The sequence below is a fragment of the Benincasa hispida genome, chromosome 4, assembly GCF_027475165.1.
Source record: "Benincasa hispida cultivar pf3 chromosome 4, pf3_genome.v1.1, whole genome shotgun sequence".
Lineage (NCBI taxonomy): Eukaryota > Viridiplantae > Streptophyta > Magnoliopsida > Cucurbitales > Cucurbitaceae > Benincasa > Benincasa hispida.
In genome coordinates this window covers 33450542-33473875 of record NC_143481.1, presented here as the reverse complement: position 1 = coordinate 33473875, position 23334 = coordinate 33450542, and the positions used below count along the sequence as shown (strand labels likewise).

The following is a 23334-nucleotide window of genomic DNA, read 5'->3' as shown; positions in this document are numbered from 1 at the left end:
TCTTTCTTACTAGCTTTTACAACTTCAACGTTTCATTCAATTGACCTATGTAATCAATGGATTGATGCAACTCAGCCAGACTTTCTTAAAACTCTTCCAAAAAATATCATCCTTGTTGTAAGTTGCAAGACAATTTCTTCTTCGATGAGACATATTATAAGACTTCTAGTATCTCAAACTTCAGCAAATCTTATATTATTCTTATGAGAATCATGCAGTAAATTCCAATATAGCTTAGAATGCGTTTTTTTTTTTTTTAAATTATGGAAAGATGCAAAGACAATTTTTTTTCTAATTTTTCCAGCAAGTATAGTAAAGTATGAAGGAAATAAAAGAAGATGAAAGGTCACGAGAAAACAATAAGACACTTTTCTTTTCTGTTTTTTCACAAGCTTTTTTTTTTCCCAACAAGCTTAGTGTATGAAGTAAGAAAAAAAAAATGAGAAGACGAAGAGACATAAGAAAAAATAGAAATGGATGAAATGATTTAAAGAAATAAAGAAGATAACATCCAAAGGAAGATAAGAAAAGATGGATAAAATGAGAGATAGACGAAGAAAACAAAGATAGAACAAAAGATAAGAAAGGATATAATATGTCTAGAGCCAAAGCTTTGATACCAAATGATAAAGGGAATTACCTCAATCACGTTCGAGAACTCCCCCTTATTCTAGGTGAACCCCCACAACGATAATGAGAATAACGCCCGATAAACAAAATAATAACAACCCCAAGAAAGCTAAAAAAATTTGGCTTGGAAATATTCGATCAAAGATCAACAAGAAATGATAACTTGTTCATGACTTCAAGATTTCGAACTTTCCACAATCTAATTGATCACACTATATTGAAAGTCCTAAAACATGCATTATAAACATAAGAATACAAATAAAAAGCATAAAGCTCGAGAGAATAAACTCTAATGAGATTTCATTAAAATTCAAAGTGTTGTTTTCAAATGACAAAAGTACATAAGTATTTATACTAATTGAAAATACATCTTGAAATGACACAACCTTTCACCTAATTGACTAGGTTCGACAAAAACTCCTCGACTACATACACGAATCTCCATAAATGTAAACACATTGTTATAAATTGATACGTCTAGTATTAAATATGTAAATGAATATGAATTTTCATATTCATTATGACTTTTGATGGCTTTGATTCCTGAAGGGTTGCAACTCTTCATATTTAGAAGCTTAACTTGAAAGTCTTTTAATGCTATAGCTTTTAATCATTACCAATTATTTGTTTATCAAGATCGGACCAATAAATAAGTCACTCATACTTATGATGTTATTTATTATTTAAGACTGACTATTCTAAAGTGATGACCTAGGTAACTTGATCTTAATCTTGAGCTAACTATGAACTTTTGTTTATTTGAGATTATCCTTAGATTTGCATGGGTGAGGGTTGGCTCAATAGGCTGGCTCAATAAGGTGAAAGGTCCATTAGATCTCTTACTAGCTCACAAAGGGATTGAACATTAGAATAAGTGATGAGATAATTTGAAACGTTCAAATTCGAAATGAGGGAATAATCAATTATATGTGATATAATTTAACGTTTAATTGTCGAATGAAACAAAATTGAAGAATTAGATAATATTTAAATTTTATTTAAATATTAATTACATGAATATGAATTCATGATTATGGAATTGATTTTTTAATAATTTAATATTAGATATTAAATTGTTTTAATTAATTAAATAAAATTTATTTCAAATTAATTATTTGAATTAATTTTATTTAAAATAAAAAAAATTGAAATTTTCGAATTTGTGAAAATTCAAGATATATAAATCAATTTTATATTGATTTGATTTTTAGAAAATTAAATTAAATAATTGATTTAAAAGAAAATTAAATTTAATTGAAAAAAAATCCAATTTGAGTGGGTTTTTCCCACTTTGACTCATAATTTCACCCAAATCCTCCAAGTAGGAGGTGACAACCTCTTGAAAGAATCTTGGCATGATGAAGAGGAATAAAACTCGGCTAATTATGTTGACATTGATTGCCATGCAAAGTGAGTTTGGCTAAGTTTTGTTGAAGAACTTCAATTGAAAAACCAGTTCTTACTCTTCAATATTCCCTAAATTTCCTACTCATTTTGGGTTCCACCACCCAATCTAATGTCCAAGATAATAATAAAGAAGATCAAATAGTAGTCTACAAGCTTTTGAAGTCGAGATTGAAGCTGAATTCGTGCATTGAAGAAGGTCTTTAAACATATATCATCAAGTCCTAATTTTATTTTATGAACATGCTTTCTTAAATGTTAAAATTGATGAATTAAAGTGTTTAGTGATCCTGATTGCTTCCGTTAATTGCATGCTAACTTCAACAATTATAATATTTGAGATCAAGTTCATGTAACATATTTACTAAAAGGTCATTGTCAACCTCGAAATCATATTTTTCCACTTAAGATTTTTGGTACAAAGTAAAGACGATTTAATATAGTTTGGTTAAGTAAATATCCTAATTATTTTGTTTATGTTGCTATTTATTCAAATTATAAGTAAGTGAAAAGTCAGGATCGATTTTAAAACATTAGAACTTGTAGAGGGCAATTGTAATGTAATAAATTAGTTAATACATGAAGTTATCAATATTTTTTTACATTCATCTATAGTTTTTTTTTTGTTAGACTCGTACATATAGTACCCCCATATAAGATTAATGGCTCCGCCACTGATTAGTTAAGTTGGTTGTTGAAGATGAATGATGAAGTTAGTGGGTGGAGTTGGTTGCCTGAGGTGATCGTCGAACTTGGGGCGGCAAAGATGGTCGTCACATAAATTATTATTAGAGGCGATATTTGCTGGAGTTGGTTGCATGAGGCGATCGTTGGTATTGGTCATCAGAGATGGTTATCATCGAAAATGAATCATCAAAGGTGGTCTTCACTAAGTAAGTCGCGAGAACTCGAAGTTGGTCATCCATGTTAGTTGTCATAGTTGTTGTCAAATATGGTTATGGAGAACATAATTGGTCATGCAAAAGTGGTTGTCGAAGTTGGTCGACAAACTATGGCAAGGATAGTCATGATGGTTAATGAGTGGATTCATAGAAAATATTGGAGGGGAGAGTTGAAATGATTTGGGCCAAATATTAAGGGTGTGTTTAGGACGAAGATTATCCTAAGATTATAATAATCCATTCTTATTATTTACTATTTGGTATGATTTTTGTATTTAATATTTTATTCTTTTAAGTTAGTTATAGGAACTCCACAACCTAAGTATGGTGATTAAATTTTAGAAACACTCAAAAAGATAAAATTATAATATTTTGAGAAAATGAAATTGGATAAAAGATATTTAAAAAGAAAAATCAAGTTAGCTTAGCTTCAATCGTCTTCCGCCTCCAATCGTATAAACCGAAGGCGAAGTCGCGAATACAGCAAACCAACTGATTACCAGAACGAGAATTTCCGTTCCAAAATGGTTTCATTAGCATCTTCTTCACTCTCATTTCTCTCAAAACCTTCCTTCATCCTCAACCCCATTCGCGCCATTCCTCGCATTTCATGTTCGCTTTCCTCCAATTCCACTCCCAACGCCTCATCTTCGTCTTCATCTTCATTGGAGTTCAACATCACCTTCGCTCCCCCTAAACCGAAGCCTAAATCCGAAGTTGAAGGTCCTTTTCAGTTCATCGATCGAAACACTGGCGGTCAGCTCTTCATTCCGTGGATAGTTCGCGGCGAAGATGGCAACCTCAAACTCCAATCACATCCTCCTACACGGTTCCTTCATTCCATGTCGGAGGATGAAACCAAGCCCAAGAAGAAGAAGGTTTCTGCTGATAAACGGCCAACCGAACCCCCTAAGCATTCGAAGGCTGCGCGAAGATTTTACAATGAGAATATTAGGGACGCGTCGCAACGTCTCAGTAAAGTTCTTGCTGCCGCTGGAGGTTTGTGCTTCTCTAACTAAAATGCTAATCCTGGCTTATAGTAGCTCGGCATGTCTTGTCACACAGCATTCTTTTGTGATTGTTATGTGCTCTTTACTTGTCGGTGTTTGGTTCTTGGCGTGGTAGTTAGTCGTCTTTATTTGGGTTATTTTCGAAAAATATTTAGTTATTTCGACAATGGGTTTTGGCAATAGGACGGAAGCATCCCTTTCTAGTTTAGTTAGTATTAGAATTTGTAAGTATAGTTGTGCAAATCGATGCTAAAGGTGATTTTACTTGGCATGAACTTCAAGTTGTTTATTACACGTGGATAGAATGGAGAGACTGAACAATCTGAGCGGTTTCTACACCAGTGTTATGTGATATACGAGCTTAAATATAGTCTCCTTCAACAACTATACTTCAAGAAGAAATAATCAAAACAGCACAGTGGACCCAGATTAACAAAGGCACTCAATCGGGTAGAGAAAAAGTTGATAGGGGTTCAAGCTCTTCCATCTCAACATGTGGTTCCATCTTAAAACCAATTGGCAATGTGAGGAGTAGGCAGTAGCCCATCTATCTTATTAAGAATGTGAGATTCCTTGACTTTTTCCGTGTGGGATCCTCAACATGCCCTTCAAGATGATGCCTCTTTTGGGTTCACAATTCTTGGTCAGATCCCAATTCCTTTTTATTGGATCAAATACCTGTTTGGGATATCATATTAGATAATAAGAGGGTCCATCTCAAAACCAATTGGCAAAAAGAGGAGTAGTTCATATATCTTATTAAGAACGTGAGGTCCCTTGATTTTTCCAAGGTGGGATTCTCAACATGCAACCTTCTTTTATTCTTGTTCTAGCAACATCTTCTTATTTGTGGCTTTCTTTTTTTCTCTTCTATTTTTGCTGTTTGGTATTCTGTGCTCTGTTATTTGCTGTCTGTTTGGTTTAAGTGTTATTCTTCCCTTTGAGCTCCATTCTCTTTGTAAAACCACAAATAACAGAGTATGTAAGTTGACATGTATTGTAAAAATACGTTTTAGTAAGTCATGAATTCACGATAATAGAATCGATTTTTTATAAAATTAAATGTTGGAACATTTGGCCTGAGAGAAACTGGAAGAGGTAGAGATATCTTGTGGGGGTCTGGACTACAACTTGGTTAAATGCTATTTGCTACCCTTTGGGCATTTGGTTCCAAAGGGTTATTCTATCTATCCTCTATCCATTCACCCCAACAACTGGATCCTTGTTTACAGTGGTAGGCACTTAAGTTGGAATCTTTCCATAATACCATGCTGTTTCTAGCTAGCCTCTCAACCCTTGTTAGGAGGAGGGTTGCGGATGAAAATTCAGTTGTATACAATTTGGTCGAGCTTGTAAGAACAGATTTTTATTTATTTTTATTTTTTATTTTTTGAAAAGGAAATAAAGATTTCATTAATATATGAAAAAAGACTATTGCTCCTAAATACAAGATCTCCAAATAGAAGACAAAAATAGGAGACAAACATATACACAATTAACGAAGAGTATAGGCAAAAGGAAGAAAACCTTCGACAAACTTAGAGAGAGACTCATCTTAAACTAAGAGACAAACCGAACCAAGACAAACCATGCCAAAGACAGAGAAACAACAAACCAAATAAACTGACACAAAAGATAAAAAAAAAAACTCTGAAAAAGCCCTTATGAGAGGGAGACAAGACCACAAAGCAAATGACACTTAAAACGTAACTCAAACACCTCGGACAATTCATAAAAAATACAAATAACTTTTAACAAACAAGGTGAACACCCTTAAACTGCAGCTCCTGGAGAACTAGAAGGAATTGCCTGGAACTGAAGACCACAAGCCTTAACCAAAGAAGCGAATCTGTCATGAATGAAAGAAAAATACATTGGAGAAGCTGCAGCAAAATGCTCTGAATAAATTATAATTGTTAGTTTCTTTGATCTAAAAGTTAAACTTCTAAAGCAATGTACTTGATCGTTCTTTTTCTATTGTTTAGCATTGGTCATGGAGAGTTCTGTTTTGTCTTCTTCTGCAGTGTTCTGTTTACATTGGTTACCAATGTCCCCATAAGATCTCATAGTTGGTATTGTACTCCTCTTTTGTTTGTCAGTGGCATCAAGACGGAGCAGTGAAGAGCTTATTTTTGAAGGTCGTGTGACTGTTAATGGTTCTGTTTGCAATACTCCTCAGGTTAGTTTTCATGACATTTGGGTTGGATAGATTTTGTCTTAACTATGAAGGAATAAATGATTTCACCTTTCTTCAGACTCGGGTGGATCCTGCAAGAGATGTTATTTACGTGAATGGAAATAGGCTTCCTAAGAAACTACCACAAAAAGTTTATCTAGCTCTGAATAAGCCAAAAGGGTAGGTCACTTATTCTCTAAGATCGATTTCCCTTTCCTACCTCAAGCTTCTCTTGGGAATTTGGCTTTTATGTGCTTCCGTTGCTAATCTTATAAAATGCCATGGCAGGTATATTTGTTCGTCTGGAAAAAAGGAGTCGAAGTCTGTGATAAGTCTATTTGATGATTATTTGAAGAGTTGGGTATGTCAAACTCAAACCTACTAATCATATTGTTTTCAAGCAAAAGATTTGAAAGGAATGATAATCTTATGATCATTTTGATGCATGAAATATTGTTTGCAAGTTATTGAACTGACACTTTATATTTGCAGGATAAAACATATCCAGGACAACCCAAACCACGGCTGTTCACAGTTGGCAGACTTGATGTTGCAACAACTGGGTTGATTCTCGTGACAAATGATGGTATGCTATACAAAATTCTCATGGTTGCCTCCTTATTTAGGATTACTGTACAAAAGTTGGAGTTGAAAGGATAGATCTTGAACCATTTGCAAAATTATCGTTGATATTCTTTCAGGAGATTTTGCTCAAAGTATCTCACATCCTTCATCTGGTTTATCGAAGGAGTAAGTGATTTAAATTTATTTCCTTACTCTTGCTGATGGCATTTAAAGTTACCTACAAAGGTAATTTCTGGCATTATTTTCTTCATGGAGTAATTTAGAGATCAACAGATTTATAAAAATCATTGAGACCATAAACATCATAACAGGAATGATTGTGGGCTATCTGTGGCGTATTTATTGAATGAAAATTGCTGGAACCTTTACCTACTGACCATTCAGGGATGAGAAATATAATAGAACTTGGTTATATATTCACTACAGCCAAGGAAGCCGAGGCTCCTTCCCTTACAAGCTCTCTGAGCTACACTCAAGTCTAAGCAAAAAGATGAAAATCTCTCTCCCCCCCCCCCCAAAAAAAAAAAAAAAAAAAAATACTCCTTGTAACAACTAAATATTTCCTCTCGGCCCCACAACAAATTCACCACTCACCCATAACTAACTAATTTCCCTCTCTCCATTATTTACATTTAATTCTCCCCATCTCTTTCTTTTTCTCATATATCTTTTAATAATCGGGGGTCTATTACTACCCGCCCCCTCGAAAAACTACCTTGTCCTCAAGGTGAAAATCAGGAAATTGCTCAGCAATTGGCAATCCATTTTCCTACATGGCGTCCTCAGATGTCATGCCATCCCATTGAATTAAAACTTCAAAGTCGGTGGGTGAAACCACAGTGGTTCCAATTTTTCGAACATCCAATACTGCGGTGGGCTGCGGTTACCAAGTCCCGTTCTTCTGCCAGATCGGGGGGGCTGCAATCCTTGTTAACATAGAACCAATCGCCCTACGCAGCTGAGAAACATGAAAATCTGGGTGAATATTTACGTTTGCTGGCAGGCAGAGCAAACTTATACGCCACAGGTCTGACTCAATCAATAATCTGAAAAGGGCCAATGAAACGAGGAGCAAGTTTTGGATGTTTATAGATAAACAGAGTGCTATGCCTGTAAGGTTGGAGTTTAACATATACCCAATCCAAGATTGCAACTCCACTTCCCTTCGTCTGACATCCGTGAAAGCCTTCATACGTTGTTGTGTTCTCTCTAGTGTAGCTTTTAAATCCTTCAACATATCATCTCTTTCCTTTAAAAGGGTATCGACCTCACCTACCACAACAACTCCCTTTTCACAAGATATAAGTGGTGGAACCGGTCGGCCATATACCACCTCGTACGGATATTTCTTTAATGATGTGTGCTAAGAGGTGTTGTAGTTATATTCTGCCCATGCTAGCCACTTTGACCACTTGGTCGGTGTCTCCATAGTAAAACATCGTAAGTAAGTCTCCATGCCTCGATTCACCACTTCCGTTTGACCATCCATTTGAGGATGATATGAAGTACTTCATTTCAGTTGAGTACTCATTGGCTTGAATGATTCTTCCCAAAATAAGCTTGTGAATACCTTATCTCCATCCGATACAATACTTCGTGGCACACTGTGTAGTCTTACAATTTTGTGGAGGAACACTGTTGCCACTGTGGTTGCTGTGAATGGATGCTTTAAAACAATAAAGTGGGCATACTTGGATAACTGATCCACCACTACCAAAATTACGTTGTATCCTTCGGATTTCGATGGCCCATCAATGAAGTCCATAGGGATGTCATCCCAAATCATTTCTGGAACAGGGAGTGGTTGTAATAAACCCGCTGGCGCTAATGACAGATACTTGGCCTGCTGGCATATAGAACAGTCACCCACGAACGATCGTATACCAGATTTCATACCTTTCTAGAAGAACTCTTTTGTAAGGCGCTGATACATTTTGAAGGTTCTGTTTTGACCTCCCATCAGGTTGTTATGGAATTCCTGAAGTAATAGAGGGATTGTGGGTGATGTGGAAGGTAGAACCATTCTCTGTTTATAGAGTAGCAAATCTCCCTTCATGGAATATCCTTTCGGAGCTAAGTCCCTAGCCTGGATGACTTGTCGGATTTGCCTCAATTCCTCATCTTGATCAATTTGATCACCGAATATCGCTGAATTTAGTCTGTCCACACAATTCAAAGCGCTTAGTTCCATTGTTGCTGGTACACGAGTGTAACGACCCGACTTTCTAAAATGGGAATCGGACCATTACTATATGCACGCATAAATCTCAAGACGGAATTTTCACAGAATTTGACTAAATCCAAAGAACAAAACAAATCTTTATTATACAAACTATAAATAAATAAATAAATAAATAATAATAATAATAATAACTAAAATATAATAGAATAAAATAAAATCTTTGTTCGAGGTACCCCTAGCTTTAGTTTAAAATAAATTAAATAAAAAGAAATAAAAAAAATCGAGTGAAATATTCAAAGAATTTAAAGGTTTAATTACAAAGCTAAAACTTGCAAACATAAGAAAAACATGTGTGGAAGCGTTGTCAAGTCCTAAGGCCCAGCCATGGATTCTTCTTGTCATTCGCCATCCTAACCTTTCCTTTACCTAAAGAAAAAAAAAGGAAAATGGTGAATATAGAAATACTCGGTAAGTGACCCACTAGGAGTATAGGTTAGTATCCCTATCAAGACAAGGGTATGCATCCCAACATAGGCTTAATGGGCGAACACAAAAGCACGCTTTCATAGGAAGTGACTCTGAAGAGACACAATAACATAATCGTGGGTGACGATCCCATAAGGACGCCGAAACATACTCAGAGGATGAATACATTCCGATAGGGGTGCTAACCATCACCATCAATCCAACATGCAACATACATCGTCCATAATCATAACAAGCCATAACATATTATACTAATCATAGTAGCATAACTCATGAGTTTCCTGAATAGTCTCAACAATCGTATAACAATCAACCATGGCAGAATATTTCATCACAACAGAAACATGCCTATAGTGCATTCACAGTCCTAAAATCAACTTGGAGTTTAAGGGTGAACCGGTAGTAAAACACTTTCCTGACTTTAGGCCTAAACGTTGTTATTCAAGCGAGCCAACCCTTCTAGTTTCCACACACTTTGAATCAAATCCCCACATGTGGTTTATTCCAAAAACCACTCCAAAACTTCAATTGAGCAACCGAACTTGAAAGTAGGCCACAACTAATAATTATAAACTAAAATTACAGCATCCTTTACACTCCAATCAACCAAAAACTCAAATCCTTACAGAAATCTTGTTGAAATCAGTCCCGTACTCACTGGACAACACCCTAAAACCTTCCAAAACTCCAATCTAACCCTTCACACACCAAGAACAAGATTTTTTAAGCCAAAAACTTGTTGGGTAATCAAGAACCAAACCCAAAAAATTAACCAAATGCCAAGAACTTACCCCCAAACGACAAGTTAAGGGACGACACGAGGCAAAGCCGGTGGCAGTAGATGAACGGCGATGGAGCAACACAATCGGACGACTCCAATGACGTTTCAATGATCGGCGGCGACTGGGAGTTGAGGATGGTGGACGAGAATGATCGGAGGAGAGACGATGGGACGCGACCGACTGGAGGAGGGACGACAGTGAGCGGTGGCTGGGAGATGAGGACGGCGGACGGCTCCTACCCGGCGAACGACTGAGACGAACGGCGCGCTAAATGTTGGGGGGGGGGGGTCTCATGTGGCTACAAGGGAGAAGAAGCACGCTTCCTAAGGCAACCTTAACTTGGAGATATATATATATATATATATATATATATATATTAAAACCCTAATTCTTTTCCTAAATATAAAATCCCCTTTCACTTCTCAAATTCTGAACTCAAATTAAAACCCAAAAAGAATATTTTATTAATCAAGGAAGTCTTTTTCAAATCTTCTCCAAATTAATTTCAATAAAAAAATTCAAATAAAAACCAACCCTTCAATTAAATTAAAACCACCCTTAGTTCCTTGTCATACTAATTAACAATTGAATTATTTAAACATAATAACTCAATTTCCTCTCAATCTTCACATAATAACACAAGACAATTAGATAAAATTTCCCTGAAAATTTGGGTTGTTACAACGAGAAAGGCCATCAGTAGCCGAATTTTCCAAACCTTTCCTATATTCAATCACAAAACCATACCCAATCGGTTTAGCCACCGATTTTTGGTATTCTCCAGCGATAATGCGTTGCTCCAATAAAAACTTGAAACTTTTATGACCTATTCTCACTACGAATCGTTGCCCCAATAAATACAACCTCCACTTCTGCATCGCCAAAACTATTGCGATTAATTCTTGCTCATATACTGCCTTCAAACGGTGGGTTAAGGGTAAGCATGGCTGAAGTACGCTAGGGACGACCTTACTGTATCAGTACAACCTCTACTCCCACTCTCGGGCATATGTTTCAACCATGAATGGTTGCTTGAAGTCCCGCAACCCCAAAATAGGGAGTTTTTTCATTGCCTTCTTTAATGTCTCGAAGGCCATTTTAGCTTCCTCACTCTTGGAACTTGTCCTTCTTGAGTTGCCGTGTGAGTGGAAAAGCAATCGAGCCATAATTAGTCACGAACTTGTAGTAATAACTCATCTGTCCAAGAAAACCCTGTAGGTGTTTAACGGTGGTTGGTACTGGCCACTGTTTCGTACCTTCGATTTTCAAAGGGTTAGCTGCTACTCCATTTGCTGATATCAAATGACCTAGGTATTCAATTGTTGATGCTGCAAACGTACATTTTTTTAAATTGGGGGACAAGTGATTTATGTGATCATGAGCAGAGGTGCTATGCACCAATATGTCGTCAAAGAAACCAAAACAAATTTACGCAAATAGGGGCGCATGATGTCATTCATTACCGATTGAAATGTTATTGGAGTATTGCGCAACCTGAAAGGCATCACCAAAAACTCGTAATGTCCCTCGTGGGTTCTAAAAGCTATTTTGTGGATATCCTTTGCTGCTACCCTGATTGGAGATCAATCTTAGAGAATATGGTTGCTCCCGCCAATTCATCATGGAGGTCATCAAAGATCGGAATTGGGAAGTGATCTGGGACCGTTGCTTGATTAAGAGCTCGATAATCTACGCAAAACCTCCGACTATCATCTTTTTTCTTCACTAATAGTACCGGGCTGGAAAAGGGACTGGTGCTTGGCTGTATAACCCCTGCATTCAACATCTCTTCCACCAAATGTTGAATCTCGTCCTTCTAGAACTGAGGGTAGCGATACGGACACATGTTTACTGGCCCTTCCCCGGGTTTCAGCTCAATGGAGTGATCATAGTGTCGTATAGGTGGCAAACCCCCACTAGCTTAAAGACTTCTTGATATTTTTGTAGGGCCACCTGGATTTCCGAATTTGGAGAGGTCTGATCATGACTGAGGTGAGCATCATTCCTTTGAGCTGCTACTGCATTTAATTCTAGCAAGATCCCTTGGCCTTCCTCCTTCACGAACTTCATCATGGATTGCAGGGAGACTTAGGACTTCATTAAGCTTTTGTCCCCTTTGAGGTTGTACCTTCCCTTCACTGATTTGGAAGTCCATTTCAGATGTACTCCAATCACATTCGACATGACCCAACGAACCAATGAACACCTAAAATAACATGTGCATTGCTCAACGACAAAGGGAAAAAATCATTAATAATAGCCAAATTTGGAAGGTTAAGAACTACAACTTTGCAAACGCCCTTTGTTTGAATTGAATTCCCTGTTCCCAACATAATTCCATAGCTTGAGGTTGGAGCTCGCGGTAGTTTGAGGGTATCTACCAGTTTTTCGTCGATGAAGTTGTGGGAAGCTTCACTATCGATTAACACTAGAGATATCCACAGGGTGGGGCGGGGACGGGGAAGCCCACCCCCTCCCCGCCCCGCCCCCCAATCCCCCGGGGAAGCCCTCCCCGTCCCCGTCCACGCCCCCTATTCCCCATGGGGATTTCGCGGGGATCAGGTTCCCCGCGGGAAAATTTCCCTACCATCATTTTTTTCTAACAATTTTTTTTTTTTAAAATTTCAATTAAATATATATTTTCAGTAATTCTTTAAACATATCCAATACAACTTTCACTTAAATAAAATATTATCAATTTTGGTAATAAAAACAATAATACACATTCAATTTAAAAAGATATAACTAAAATGCTAAATTTTCATTATTTTTATAAATTAAAATTCAACAATTAGAACATTCTATCTTAAATATTACAACATCTAAGGAAGTAAAGTAATAAAATCTTAAACTTAAATAATTAAAACCTCTATAATTATCCTAACAAAGTCTACAATATTAATATTATATATATATTATAAATTTATAATTTATATACAAAAGTCGGGGCGGGGCGGGATGGGGACACGAGGTGGGATCAGGGAAAATATTCCCCGTCCCCGACCCCGACCCCGAATTGCAAACGGGGAAAAAAATTTCCCACTCCCTCCCCCATTCCCCATGTATTCGAGGATTCCCCGCCCCGTTCGGGGCGGGTCCTTGCGGGGCCCCGACTCCATGGGTTTTTTGGACATCTTTAATTAACACCACCACCTCTCTATCTCCCATTGTGCCCATAAACTTCACCATTTTGGATGAGTCAATCCCTGCCAGGGAGTTGAGAGACAGTTCATCGACTTTCTCAGCTTCGAGGTCTTCTTTAGCGGCTGGGTTCTCTTCCTCCTTGCCATTATAAATCAATAGATTCAACTTTTTTCTTTACAACGATGACATGGTGTGTATCTTTCGTCACATTGGTAGCATAATCCTTTGTCTCGACGGCTTTGCATCTCATTGTCCGACAGCCACTTGAACGAACTGGCAGTGAACGTTTTCCCATTCACATCGCGTAGGGTCACCGAAGTCAATGAACTAGTCGTACTTTGACTAGGGTTAAGGGAGATAGTTTGGGCTGCTGGAGTACTTGGGCTTGTTTGACCCGAAATCGAATTGGTGCCCGATGAGGTAGCAGATCCGCTTGCCTTAGTCAATGGGCTTGGGCTTCCTCCCCCCTTCTTTCTACGGGCTTCTTCAATATCCTCAATCAATTGGGCCATTCGCATCTTCTCCTTGATGCCCACCAATTTGAACATTCTCATCTCCACTTGGATATCCTCCTTCAGCCCACTCCCGAACTTGTTCTCTAGCGTTTCATTAGATAGATCTTTCAACGGTCCAAATAGTTGTTCAAATCGGCGCGATATGCCCCCATCGTCCCTTCTTGTTTCAGGGTGAGTAATTGGGCTCGTCGATCTTCCTCTTTCGCCGGTAAAAAACGAAACAACATCTGCTTTTTGAACTTCGCCCAGGTGTCCATCGACGTTTGTTCCTCTTCTCGTTGGTGCCATTCCAACACCTCCCCTTCCAAACACAACACCGCCGCTTCGATCTTATCCTTTTCCGACAATCGATTGACAATAAAGTATCGTTCCACTTGATGGAACCGGTCCAACGAATCATCTCCTACCTCTCCTTTGAAAATTGGTATCTCAAGTTTTCTTAAACGCATATCGAATGACGGTACTTCTCTCTTTTCTCTTTCAGACGTACTTCCCTTCCGTTTTGCCTCTTCAACTGTTGGTTGTTTGCCTTTTTCCATCACTGTTTGCTCAGACGACGCTGATTTCCCCCCATCATCCATCGTACCTCCTTGCCTTGACCACACCTCAAGTGCCATCAACATTTTCTGTTCTATGGTCTTCCCCATCACCTCAAATCAAGTTGCCATTGGCGTTTTCTATCAGTTGTTGCATCTCTGCAAACCGTTGGTCCATCCAAGCTTCCATACCCTAGTAATGTGAGTTGTTCTTCAACCACAGATATTCGAGCCTCCATTTTCTTAACCATCCCCAAGGATTGACAGCTCTGATACCAAAATGATAGAACTGGGTTATATATTCACTGTTTAGACCAAAATAACCAAGGAAGCTGAGACTCCCTCCCTTACAAGCTCTCTGAACTACACTCAAGTCTAAGCAACAAGATGATGAAAATTCCCTACATTTGCCCCCTTAAATACTCCTTGTAACAACCGAATCTTTCCTCTCGGCCCCACAACATAACTAACTAATTTCGCTCTCTCCATTATTTACATTTAATTCTCCTCCTGTAACGACCCAAATTTCTAGTATGATCCTAGGACGTTACTCTATGCATGCATAGGCTTGGCAATACATTTCTCGAAGAATAAGTAAATAAAAGAGATAAAAAAAAAAATTATTTCCTTAAATAATGCTCGAATAAATGAAAAGAGAAATCCTAAAAATACCGTTCGGGGTACCCCTAACCCAATTTTAAAAATAAATAACAATTAAATAAATCAATAAATGAAATCAAGGAATACTTCATAAGATTTTAGAATGCCTGACTCTTAAACCAGACACTAGTACATGAAACCTAAGTGCGGAAGCAATTATTCGTCCAAATGGTCGGGTCACGGATCTCTCTTGTCATTCGCCGATCTATCTCTATCTTTACCTGAAAAACATGAAAGGAAAAGGATCAGTATAAAAGTATACTCAGTAAGCGACCCACTACTGGGCCCATTCAGTGATCTGTTAGCCTTTCCATTGGGACACAAGTGCACAAGGGCATCGTAGGCGTAGCATAGGCATAGGCATAAGGTGCGAACCCGAAGACACGCTTTCATAAGTAGTGACCCCGGAGGGCACAATCATAAACATAAGTGGTGGTCCCAAAAGGATACCGTACATAAGCATAGGGTGTAGGCCCGAAGGCTCACAACATGCAATGTGCATAGCCCAATGGAAACACTAACAGTCACTGTAATCTTATACAGACATAAGCATTCATCCAACATCATAAATCATGCTAAGACTACATAATCGTTCACCATTCATCCATCCATATGCAGACATATAAAAAATATAACATTCCAATTAGAACTAGAGGTACGCATGCTTAAGATCGAGGGCAAACCGTTAGTAAATCGCTTACCTTGGGTTTAGGCCCACGGAAAAGAAAACGAATAGCTGAAACTCCCGCCTAAATTAGCAAAGGCTTGAGTCAAAGCCCCTGACACCAACTACAAACACAGTTCAATTTGTGGGGCGAATCCCCAAAATCCAAACAAATTAATTCAGCAATCCTCACACAACTTACCCCCAAAACTTGCCAAAAAATAACCAATGAAGGCTTTGGCTGCTGCTACAACACCTTAGAACTTCCACTTCAGTCTCCTAATTCAATATTGGACCAAATGTCAAGCCAAGATTTCACTAAATAGCCAAGATCTTTCAAGAAACCTGAAAAGAACTGACCAAAACAACTAAGTTCTTACCCTACAGTACGCGAACAGAGGCCACACGAGCAGGTCGACGTTGTACGAACAACCACTGCCGCGAGTGTCGACGGCCTTGACGACGACGGTAGGATGCATTTGAGGTCAGCTGCGGATGGCGTGGCTCGCGCCTTCACGGCGATAGCGGACCTGGTTAAGGTCGACGAAGGCAGTTGGCGCAAGTCTGGAACGACAAGTTGAAGCAGGGACACGTGGCGTTGGCCGCGGCGGCTGGACGAACACCGCTTCAGGTCGACGACAAATGGCAACGCCTTCTGGTGCACGATCAACGGTGGCTACGGCTAGGCGGCGGGCTCCTCACGCGGCTGAGAGAAGAAAACCGGCTGGGAGAAGAAGCTTGGAGAGGGCGGCGTCGGCTGGGAGAAGGAGAAGAAGATTTTCCTTTTTCTTTTTTTTTCCCTTTTTTTTTCCTATTGCACGCTTCCGAGGTCCCCCTTTCTAAAATAACCAAACCCTTAACCCTAATTCTTTTAGGAAAAGGCAAAACAAAACAAAAAGAAATAAATATAAACAAAAAAAAAATAAATATCACAACCCCCAATTTCCCTTTTCTTTTTTTGAAAAGGAAACAATTCATTAAATTATGAGAAATGTGAGCTAAGGCCCAAAGTATAAGAGGGTTATACAATGAGCGGAATAACAACCAAAGACCAATCGGATCAGCAAGCGCACCCGGGTATCTCAACTAGGTTGACACCTCCTTAGCGCCCTCATCACATCCAAAAATAAACTAAAACTAAACTAGAAAAATAAGAATAGAACAAAACACTACAATCACAAATAAAGGCCAAACACAGGGGAAAAACAAAACAATATAGTCTGAAAAACCAAAGAAAACAGTAGACTACTAAAGAAGCTAAAATCCACCGCTTGGAAGGGAGACAAACGCTCTCCAGTTGAGATTGAAATCTGATAAACTGTAGCTATTAAAAGGCTTGGAGAGGATACACCAAGAAGAGGCAAGCCGTTGGGCGGATTCGAAGCGATCTTGGCAACCAAGAGACTTATCATGAAACACCCTTTGATTTCTTTCAAACCAAATGTCTGCCAAAAGAGCTTTGACCGCATTAAGCCACAGTATACGGCTGGATTTGTGGAGATTTGTTCCAACTAAAAGCTGCAGCAAGTTTCCCTTAAAATCATTGCTCATAACCCATGAAATATTGAAGAAGGACAACAATTTTTCCCAACACCAAGCTGATTAGGAACATGCAAAGAAAAGGTGGAGGGAATCTTCAAACGAATGAAGGCACAAAGGGCAGATTGAGGGGGAAATATAGCTGGATGTCAACTTCCTTTGTAAAACCGTGGCTACATTCAGCTGTCCATAAAGCATTATCCAGACAAGAATATTAATCCTTCGAGGGCTACAAGTCTTCCACAAGGCCGAGAAAAGAGATTTGTCCAAAGGGGAGGAGGGAGAAAGGTGTAATTTAAGGGAATTGACTGTGAAAAGACCCGAGGCTGAAATGGACCACTCCCTTTTGTCAAAATCCTCTGAAACTCTTCTTGCTGCAAGAACCCCAAGCAGTTCTTGAAAAGAAATCATCTCCTCATCTTTAAGCAAACGATGGAAGGTAATCGACCAAGCGGCCAGTCGGATGTCCCAATGGTCAGCAACCGAACCATTTGGAAACAAGGTGATTCTGAAGAGACTTGGAAATAAAATATTTAATTGCCTAAACTTTGGCCTTGAATTTAAAAGAAACGATTAATTCCACGAATTAATTTAAATCTTACCTAGATTTCGGGACATTACACCTCCTCTCTTTCTTTTTCTTATATATCTTTTAATAATCGGGGGTCTATCAAAATATTGTACTGATTCTTTTTTAGTTATTTTTTCCCTATAAAAATTTGAATTCAAGCATTTTCTTTTTATATTGTGCTTCCTAGTGCATATAGCTTTTAAAGTTTTGAATGTTGGATTTCTGAAAAATGAAAATGCAACATTTGCCCTTTATAATTGTAGATACATTGCAGCGATAGATGGTGCTGTTAGTAAGCAGAACCTGATAGCAATCAGTGAGGGAACAATAATTGATGGCATCCATTGCACACCGGATTCTGTGGAGTTACTACCACGACAGCCAGATATATCAAGGCCTCGTCTGCGTATCGTGGTGCTGTGTCCATCCATATTATAGTTTTTAAATATCTATCCACTTTGAGCGCATTCAACATTCATTACTTCTTGTTTGATCTAATTGGTCATGGAGTAATGATTGTACATACCAACAAAGTCTGTTGCTTTGTACCTTGAATGTTGATGATCTGAGTTTTACTTTATTATTGTTGATGCTATACAGCAGTCTGGAGGAAAATGTATTAGTGCCTTTTTTCTGCGTGCAGCGCTTGTCATGCATTAGCTCCCGACTAACTTACTGTGCTTCTGCAGGTACACGAAGGAAGGAACCATGAAGTTCGGGAACTTGTAAAAGCTGCTGGTCTAGAGGTTAGCATCTGACCTTCCTTAAGACACTTGTCCATTACTGTGATACTTTCCCACCATAGCCATATAAGATACAATTAAGTAATACTATTTCACTTTTTTCATAATACTTTCTTAATAATGATAACAATGAGAAGAAGAAGATGACGAAAAAACAATTTCATTGATGGTAGAAAGGGGGAAGCCCACTCCAAAGGAGTTGAAAAGAGGCTTTCTAATTGGAAATAAGGCCTTAATATTTTGATCAAGTCTATTCTGCCCTTGTCTTTTATTCATATAGCTTTTCAATTTTTCAGTACACTAAGCTTTATTTATTTATTATTTAAATAAGAAACCTGTAGATTTATTATTAGATAAAAGGAAACAATGGGGGCAGGGGGAGGAGGAATCCCCCACTCAGAGAAGGCTAATTACGGGAAAAAAATTCTTCCAATTGTGAAGGATCAGTGAAATTGGATAGTTACAAAGGAATTTTTGGTTGTATGGCACCACCGGAAAGCAAGGAGCTGTATATTACTACAAAAAATGCTATAACTAGAGGACTTGTCTTAAAAAATCCTGTTGTTTCTTTCCAGCCAACACCCCTGCATGAGTGTTCTTGAAGCAAAACCCCATCAGACTTTGGCTTCCATGTCTTTCAGTACATTAACAAATTAAAATTTATGTCTGATAGTGCTCGAATGATTTTTTCCATTTTGGGGAGGAATGAAGTATATTGTGGCTGGATGGCACTATAGGTTTTGCCTGGGAAATTTGGCTATAATATGGAGAAATTGGAAGGTTTTGCTTGGGAAATTTGGCCATAACAGGAAGGCTTTTGGGCACAAGTTTATGGAGAAATTGGAGGTGGAAAGTCTTGTGAACTCAATACCTTCGTTTGGGCTTCTGATTATTATTCATATATGATTATTGAAAACATAGATTTGGGTTTCATTAAATACCTGAACCTATTGGTACATTTTCAAACAACTCACTATTGCGTGATATATACCACCTGATTTGGAAGGGTCATCACCCTAAGAAGATAAAGTTTGTCATATCGTTATATGGGAGCTCTCTAAAAAAGCTATCAACACGGGACAAGCTTCAAAGAAGAATGCCTTACATGGCATTGTCGTCTCATTGGTGCTCTGTTTGCAAACAACAATTAGAACCACAGAGTCATCTTATAGTATCTTGTAAGTTTTCTAGGACCTTTTGGAACCATCTCTTTTCAACTTCTAATTGGCACACGGCTCTTCTGAAAGACCCTGAAACTCTCCTGAGTCCTATTCCATGTCCTTGGAGGCCAGCCTTTCCAAAAGGAAAGAAGCTTCTTCGAGAGAATTTTATTAGAGCATTCTGCTGGAACATTTGGCAAGAAAGGAATAGAAGAATCTTCTATGAAAAGGAACTCTTTTATTATAGATTTTTTTATGCTACAGTTAATACTCTTGTGACTTGGTGTAAATGCTCTCCCTTATTCCATCACTATACGTTTTTCTAGTCTCCCTTCAAATTAGAAATGTCTTTTGTAATCTCTCAATTGGGGCTTCCCCTTCTTTTGTAATCTCATACCATCAATGAAATTGTTTCTTATTCAAAAAAAGTTTCATTTTCTTTTTGGAGGGCATTGTTGTATCTTTTATGTCCTCGTTGGTATCTCTCTATTGTAGGCCTTTATTTTCTATGACCATGTTACTTCATGGAACATTTGTTTTGAACCTATAAATGTGAACATATATTTAATTACCTGTTGCGATTTTTTTTCTTCTTTACTTTTTGTCCCATTCATTCATTCATGATAGCCACATTAAATACTCGGACATGAGGAAACTGGGAATATGACATCAAGGGAGATACCTTTTTAATGCCATTTCAACTACTTGTTCTTGTTTGAGTTTGTCTGCAAGTTCCATTTGCATGTGTAATTTCTGGAATTTATTGAAACAGATCTATTCATTAAAGCGTGTAAGGATCGGTGGCTTCAGACTTCCATCAGATTTGGGGTAATTTCTTGTTATGATCACCTTTGATCTGTTTCTTTTATTTGTTGAACTTGTTATCGTTTGGGAATGGGCACAGAATCGGATTAGTTGATTCAATTGCAATTCGTTTTCTTTTTCACATAACAGAAACCAAGTAACAAAGGTAAATAATTTATTATGTTGCATGTAAGTATTCGGAAATGTTGGTGAATATAGTACGTGCCAGTATATTATAATTATGGTGATGTTATTAGATGTCAGAAGACTAACCAAATAAAAACGTATCTTTCAACTGAACAACGAAGATCTTAAAAGTTTATTCTTGAAGATAAATTGAAATAAAACAATTTTAATCTTGAAAATAAAATTTATCACAAATGATAATCAGGTGGATAAGGTTCATTCTCTGTCCTCAAATCTATCTCCAACAATTTCCTTTTTAACTTCGGTCAGAACCCTCAAGATTGTGCAACAAACTTCCCTTTTTCTCCCCTTCTTTTACAGTTTTTCGAGGTGAACCTAGAAAATGCTTCGAAGTTTTAGCTGGAACTTATTTGTGAACATGAGAATTCAGATAATGGGATGCCATGTAGGTTTATCGAAAATTTTCCGAATTGTTTCAGGCTTGGAAGTTACACTGAACTGAAACAAAGTGATCTAAAGGCAATTGGTTGGAAAAGTTGAGTTTCTGATGACTACAGAGCCGTCCATATTTGTTGAAGCTTGAATGTGGTAGGAGTGATTTCAGACATACCACATGCATGGAAGCACAGTACTACTTTCTAACTGCTGGGGCAGTATATGAACATTTGAAGAAGTTGGATACTGTTTATTCCAGCTCACGCTTCACACCATGGCCATTGATTATTTACAATTATGCTTGGGTTTGAAGATTTCAGTCAACATTGAAGGTGCAGGTCGTCAACCATCAAAATTTTATAGATAATATGAATGAAGTGCGATGCCATTCTATTATAGAATTACTTTCATCCCATTGTGTATTAAACTGAACAGTAAAGGAACATACAGGTAGTTGCAATGGCGCTTGTTAACGAGACCTTGTGTTTCTCTCTCCACATTGAAAGCGAGTGTGGGAGGGTATTCTAACACTGTGCCTTAATCCTGTATTCATTACTCATATATGACTTCACATTTAATTATATTCTTTTCTCAACTTCCTTTAGTCATCTTCTCTAGCTTACAACTTCTTCCAGCAGATGCAGAGGATCAACATTGCGCACAGATGAGGCTTCTGTATGAAGCTTCTTTTAGCAAGGAAACATCTTATATGGGTTGCAAGTTCAACATGCTCTGCCTTTGAAAGCTTGTATGTTGGTAGGTAAGAGCCTCTATTGACAATATCCTTTCATTTTGTTGTTTTAATCTCTTGCATCTATCCCCATAGAATACAACAATTAGTACGAATTTTCCCCGTGGCTAAATGGATCTACTTGTCATCCAATGAGTCGTCTGACTAGTTTTATGTTCAATATACCATGCTTCATTTGATTGAAACAAAGATTTGTAGTATTTGGATCATGTTAAACTAGAAAATTGAAAGAAGGGTGATTGAAAACAATACTTTTTTTTTTTTTTTGTGGGTGGGGGGGATAAGGACTCGAACTAGATGAACAGTATGGAAAAACTGCCTATAATTGTTCTACTCAGTCCTCCAATTCAACTTTATCAAGATCCATGTCCTATCTGAAATAACTTGAGATCTGGGAACATGGATTTTGTTCTAATTTCACAACTCCAAGAGCATAAACTAGCCTAGATCTTAGCCTTGCTAGCTTAACTTTCTATCGAGTCCTGCAAGCTTCAATTTTATTAAGATCTATGTAGTATCTGAAATAACTTGAGATCTGGGAACATGGTTTTTGTCCAAATTCCAGCTTGCACCGACTACAAAACTGCCATCTCTTGTCAGCAAAATGAAGCAACAAAAAACAAACGGACAGCAGAGCCTCTCTTGTTGTACAGTACCACCGGAATCGTCCTTTGGACTGACAAAATGGATATTATACAATGGGATTTTGGCACAACCATCAACTCAAACTCCCAGAGGTACGAGGTTTGGTAATTCATTTTAACCCTCTCCGGGTTTTAACTTTTTTGGTGAGACTAAAAAGTTGGGAGATTTTCAAAAATAGAAAAATAAGAAATCTTATCAGTGGTAGAAATTAATAGAAGTTTATTAGTGTTTATTAGTGTATCAGTGTTTTTTTACTACTTTTATAAATAGTTTGACATTTTTTCTATCTATAAAAATTTTCCAAAAATGTTATGTAGCAAAATGAATGGCTATGGTAATCAGTTTGATGATATTGACTATAGGTCTGCTTGATAATCCTTTTCTGAATTATAACAACACGTGAGGGAAACAATTGAGTTATTCTCAAGATGTAGGTCCGCTTGATCTAAATTTTATTTAAGGGGTAAGTTTGATATGATTATTATTGACTAATAAAAAAAATATCTTAAGTTAATTAGAAACCTTTTATTTTCGTCGTATTATTTATATAATTAAGAATTAATTTGATATTTTTTTAAAATTATTTAGAAATGTGAGAAGTCCTTTTAGTCAAGGAGGTATATTTGAGAGTTATTTTGAGATGGTCAAAATCATTTTTTTTCTTACCATAATCACTCTTCCTTAAAATGGTGGTGTTTGACATGAGTAGAAATTATTTTAGAAAAATATAAAATCATTTCAAATTGATTTTGTAGGAATTAGTTGATGGGTGATTTCTGTCAAGTGATTGACTGGAAAGCAATCCCAAAATGGCTATTTATTTTAATTTTTGTTAAAATATTGTTGGTTGGTTATTTGTGGAA

General features: G+C 37.6%; 1 protein-coding gene across 2 annotated transcripts; it reads left to right on the top strand.

The window, feature by feature from the left end:
• Positions 1–3360: 3360 nt before the first annotated feature.
• Positions 3361–22830, top strand: SVR1 (pseudouridine synthase family protein). 2 transcript variants are annotated; one of them, XR_016529269.1, is made up of 12 exons: positions 3361–3935; positions 6046–6125; positions 6202–6302; positions 6411–6483; positions 6615–6708; positions 6824–6872; positions 18050–18200; positions 18476–18532; positions 20462–20517; positions 21120–21407; positions 21714–21835; positions 22392–22830. XR_016529269.1 is itself a non-coding variant. In XM_039028648.2 (10 exons), the coding sequence occupies exons 1-10, from the start codon at positions 3461–3463 to the stop codon at positions 21178–21180; spliced, it is 1197 nt and encodes a 398-aa protein (XP_038884576.1). In that variant the 5' UTR covers positions 3361–3460; the 3' UTR covers positions 21181–21670. The 2 variants fall into 2 exon arrangements, 1 of the variants encoding a protein (XP_038884576.1); XM_039028648.2 differs by lacking the exons at positions 21714–21835; positions 22392–22830 and having other exon boundaries at positions 21120–21670.
• Positions 22831–23334: the final 504 nt, after the last annotated feature.

What these genes read in the sequence shown, in the direction of transcription:
- SVR1 (XM_039028648.2), top strand. Translation starts at nt 3,461, where the DNA reads ATGGTTTCATTAGCATCTTCTTCACTCTCATTTCTCTCAAAACCTTCC. An exon ending in AGTTCTTGCTGCCGCTGGAG is followed by an intron (nt 3,936 to 6,045) that starts GTTTGTGCTTCT and finishes TTTGTTTGTCAG; the next exon opens with TGGCATCAAGACGGAGCAGT. An exon ending in ATGATTATTTGAAGAGTTGG is followed by an intron (nt 6,484 to 6,614) that starts GTATGTCAAACT and finishes TTATATTTGCAG; the next exon opens with GATAAAACATATCCAGGACA.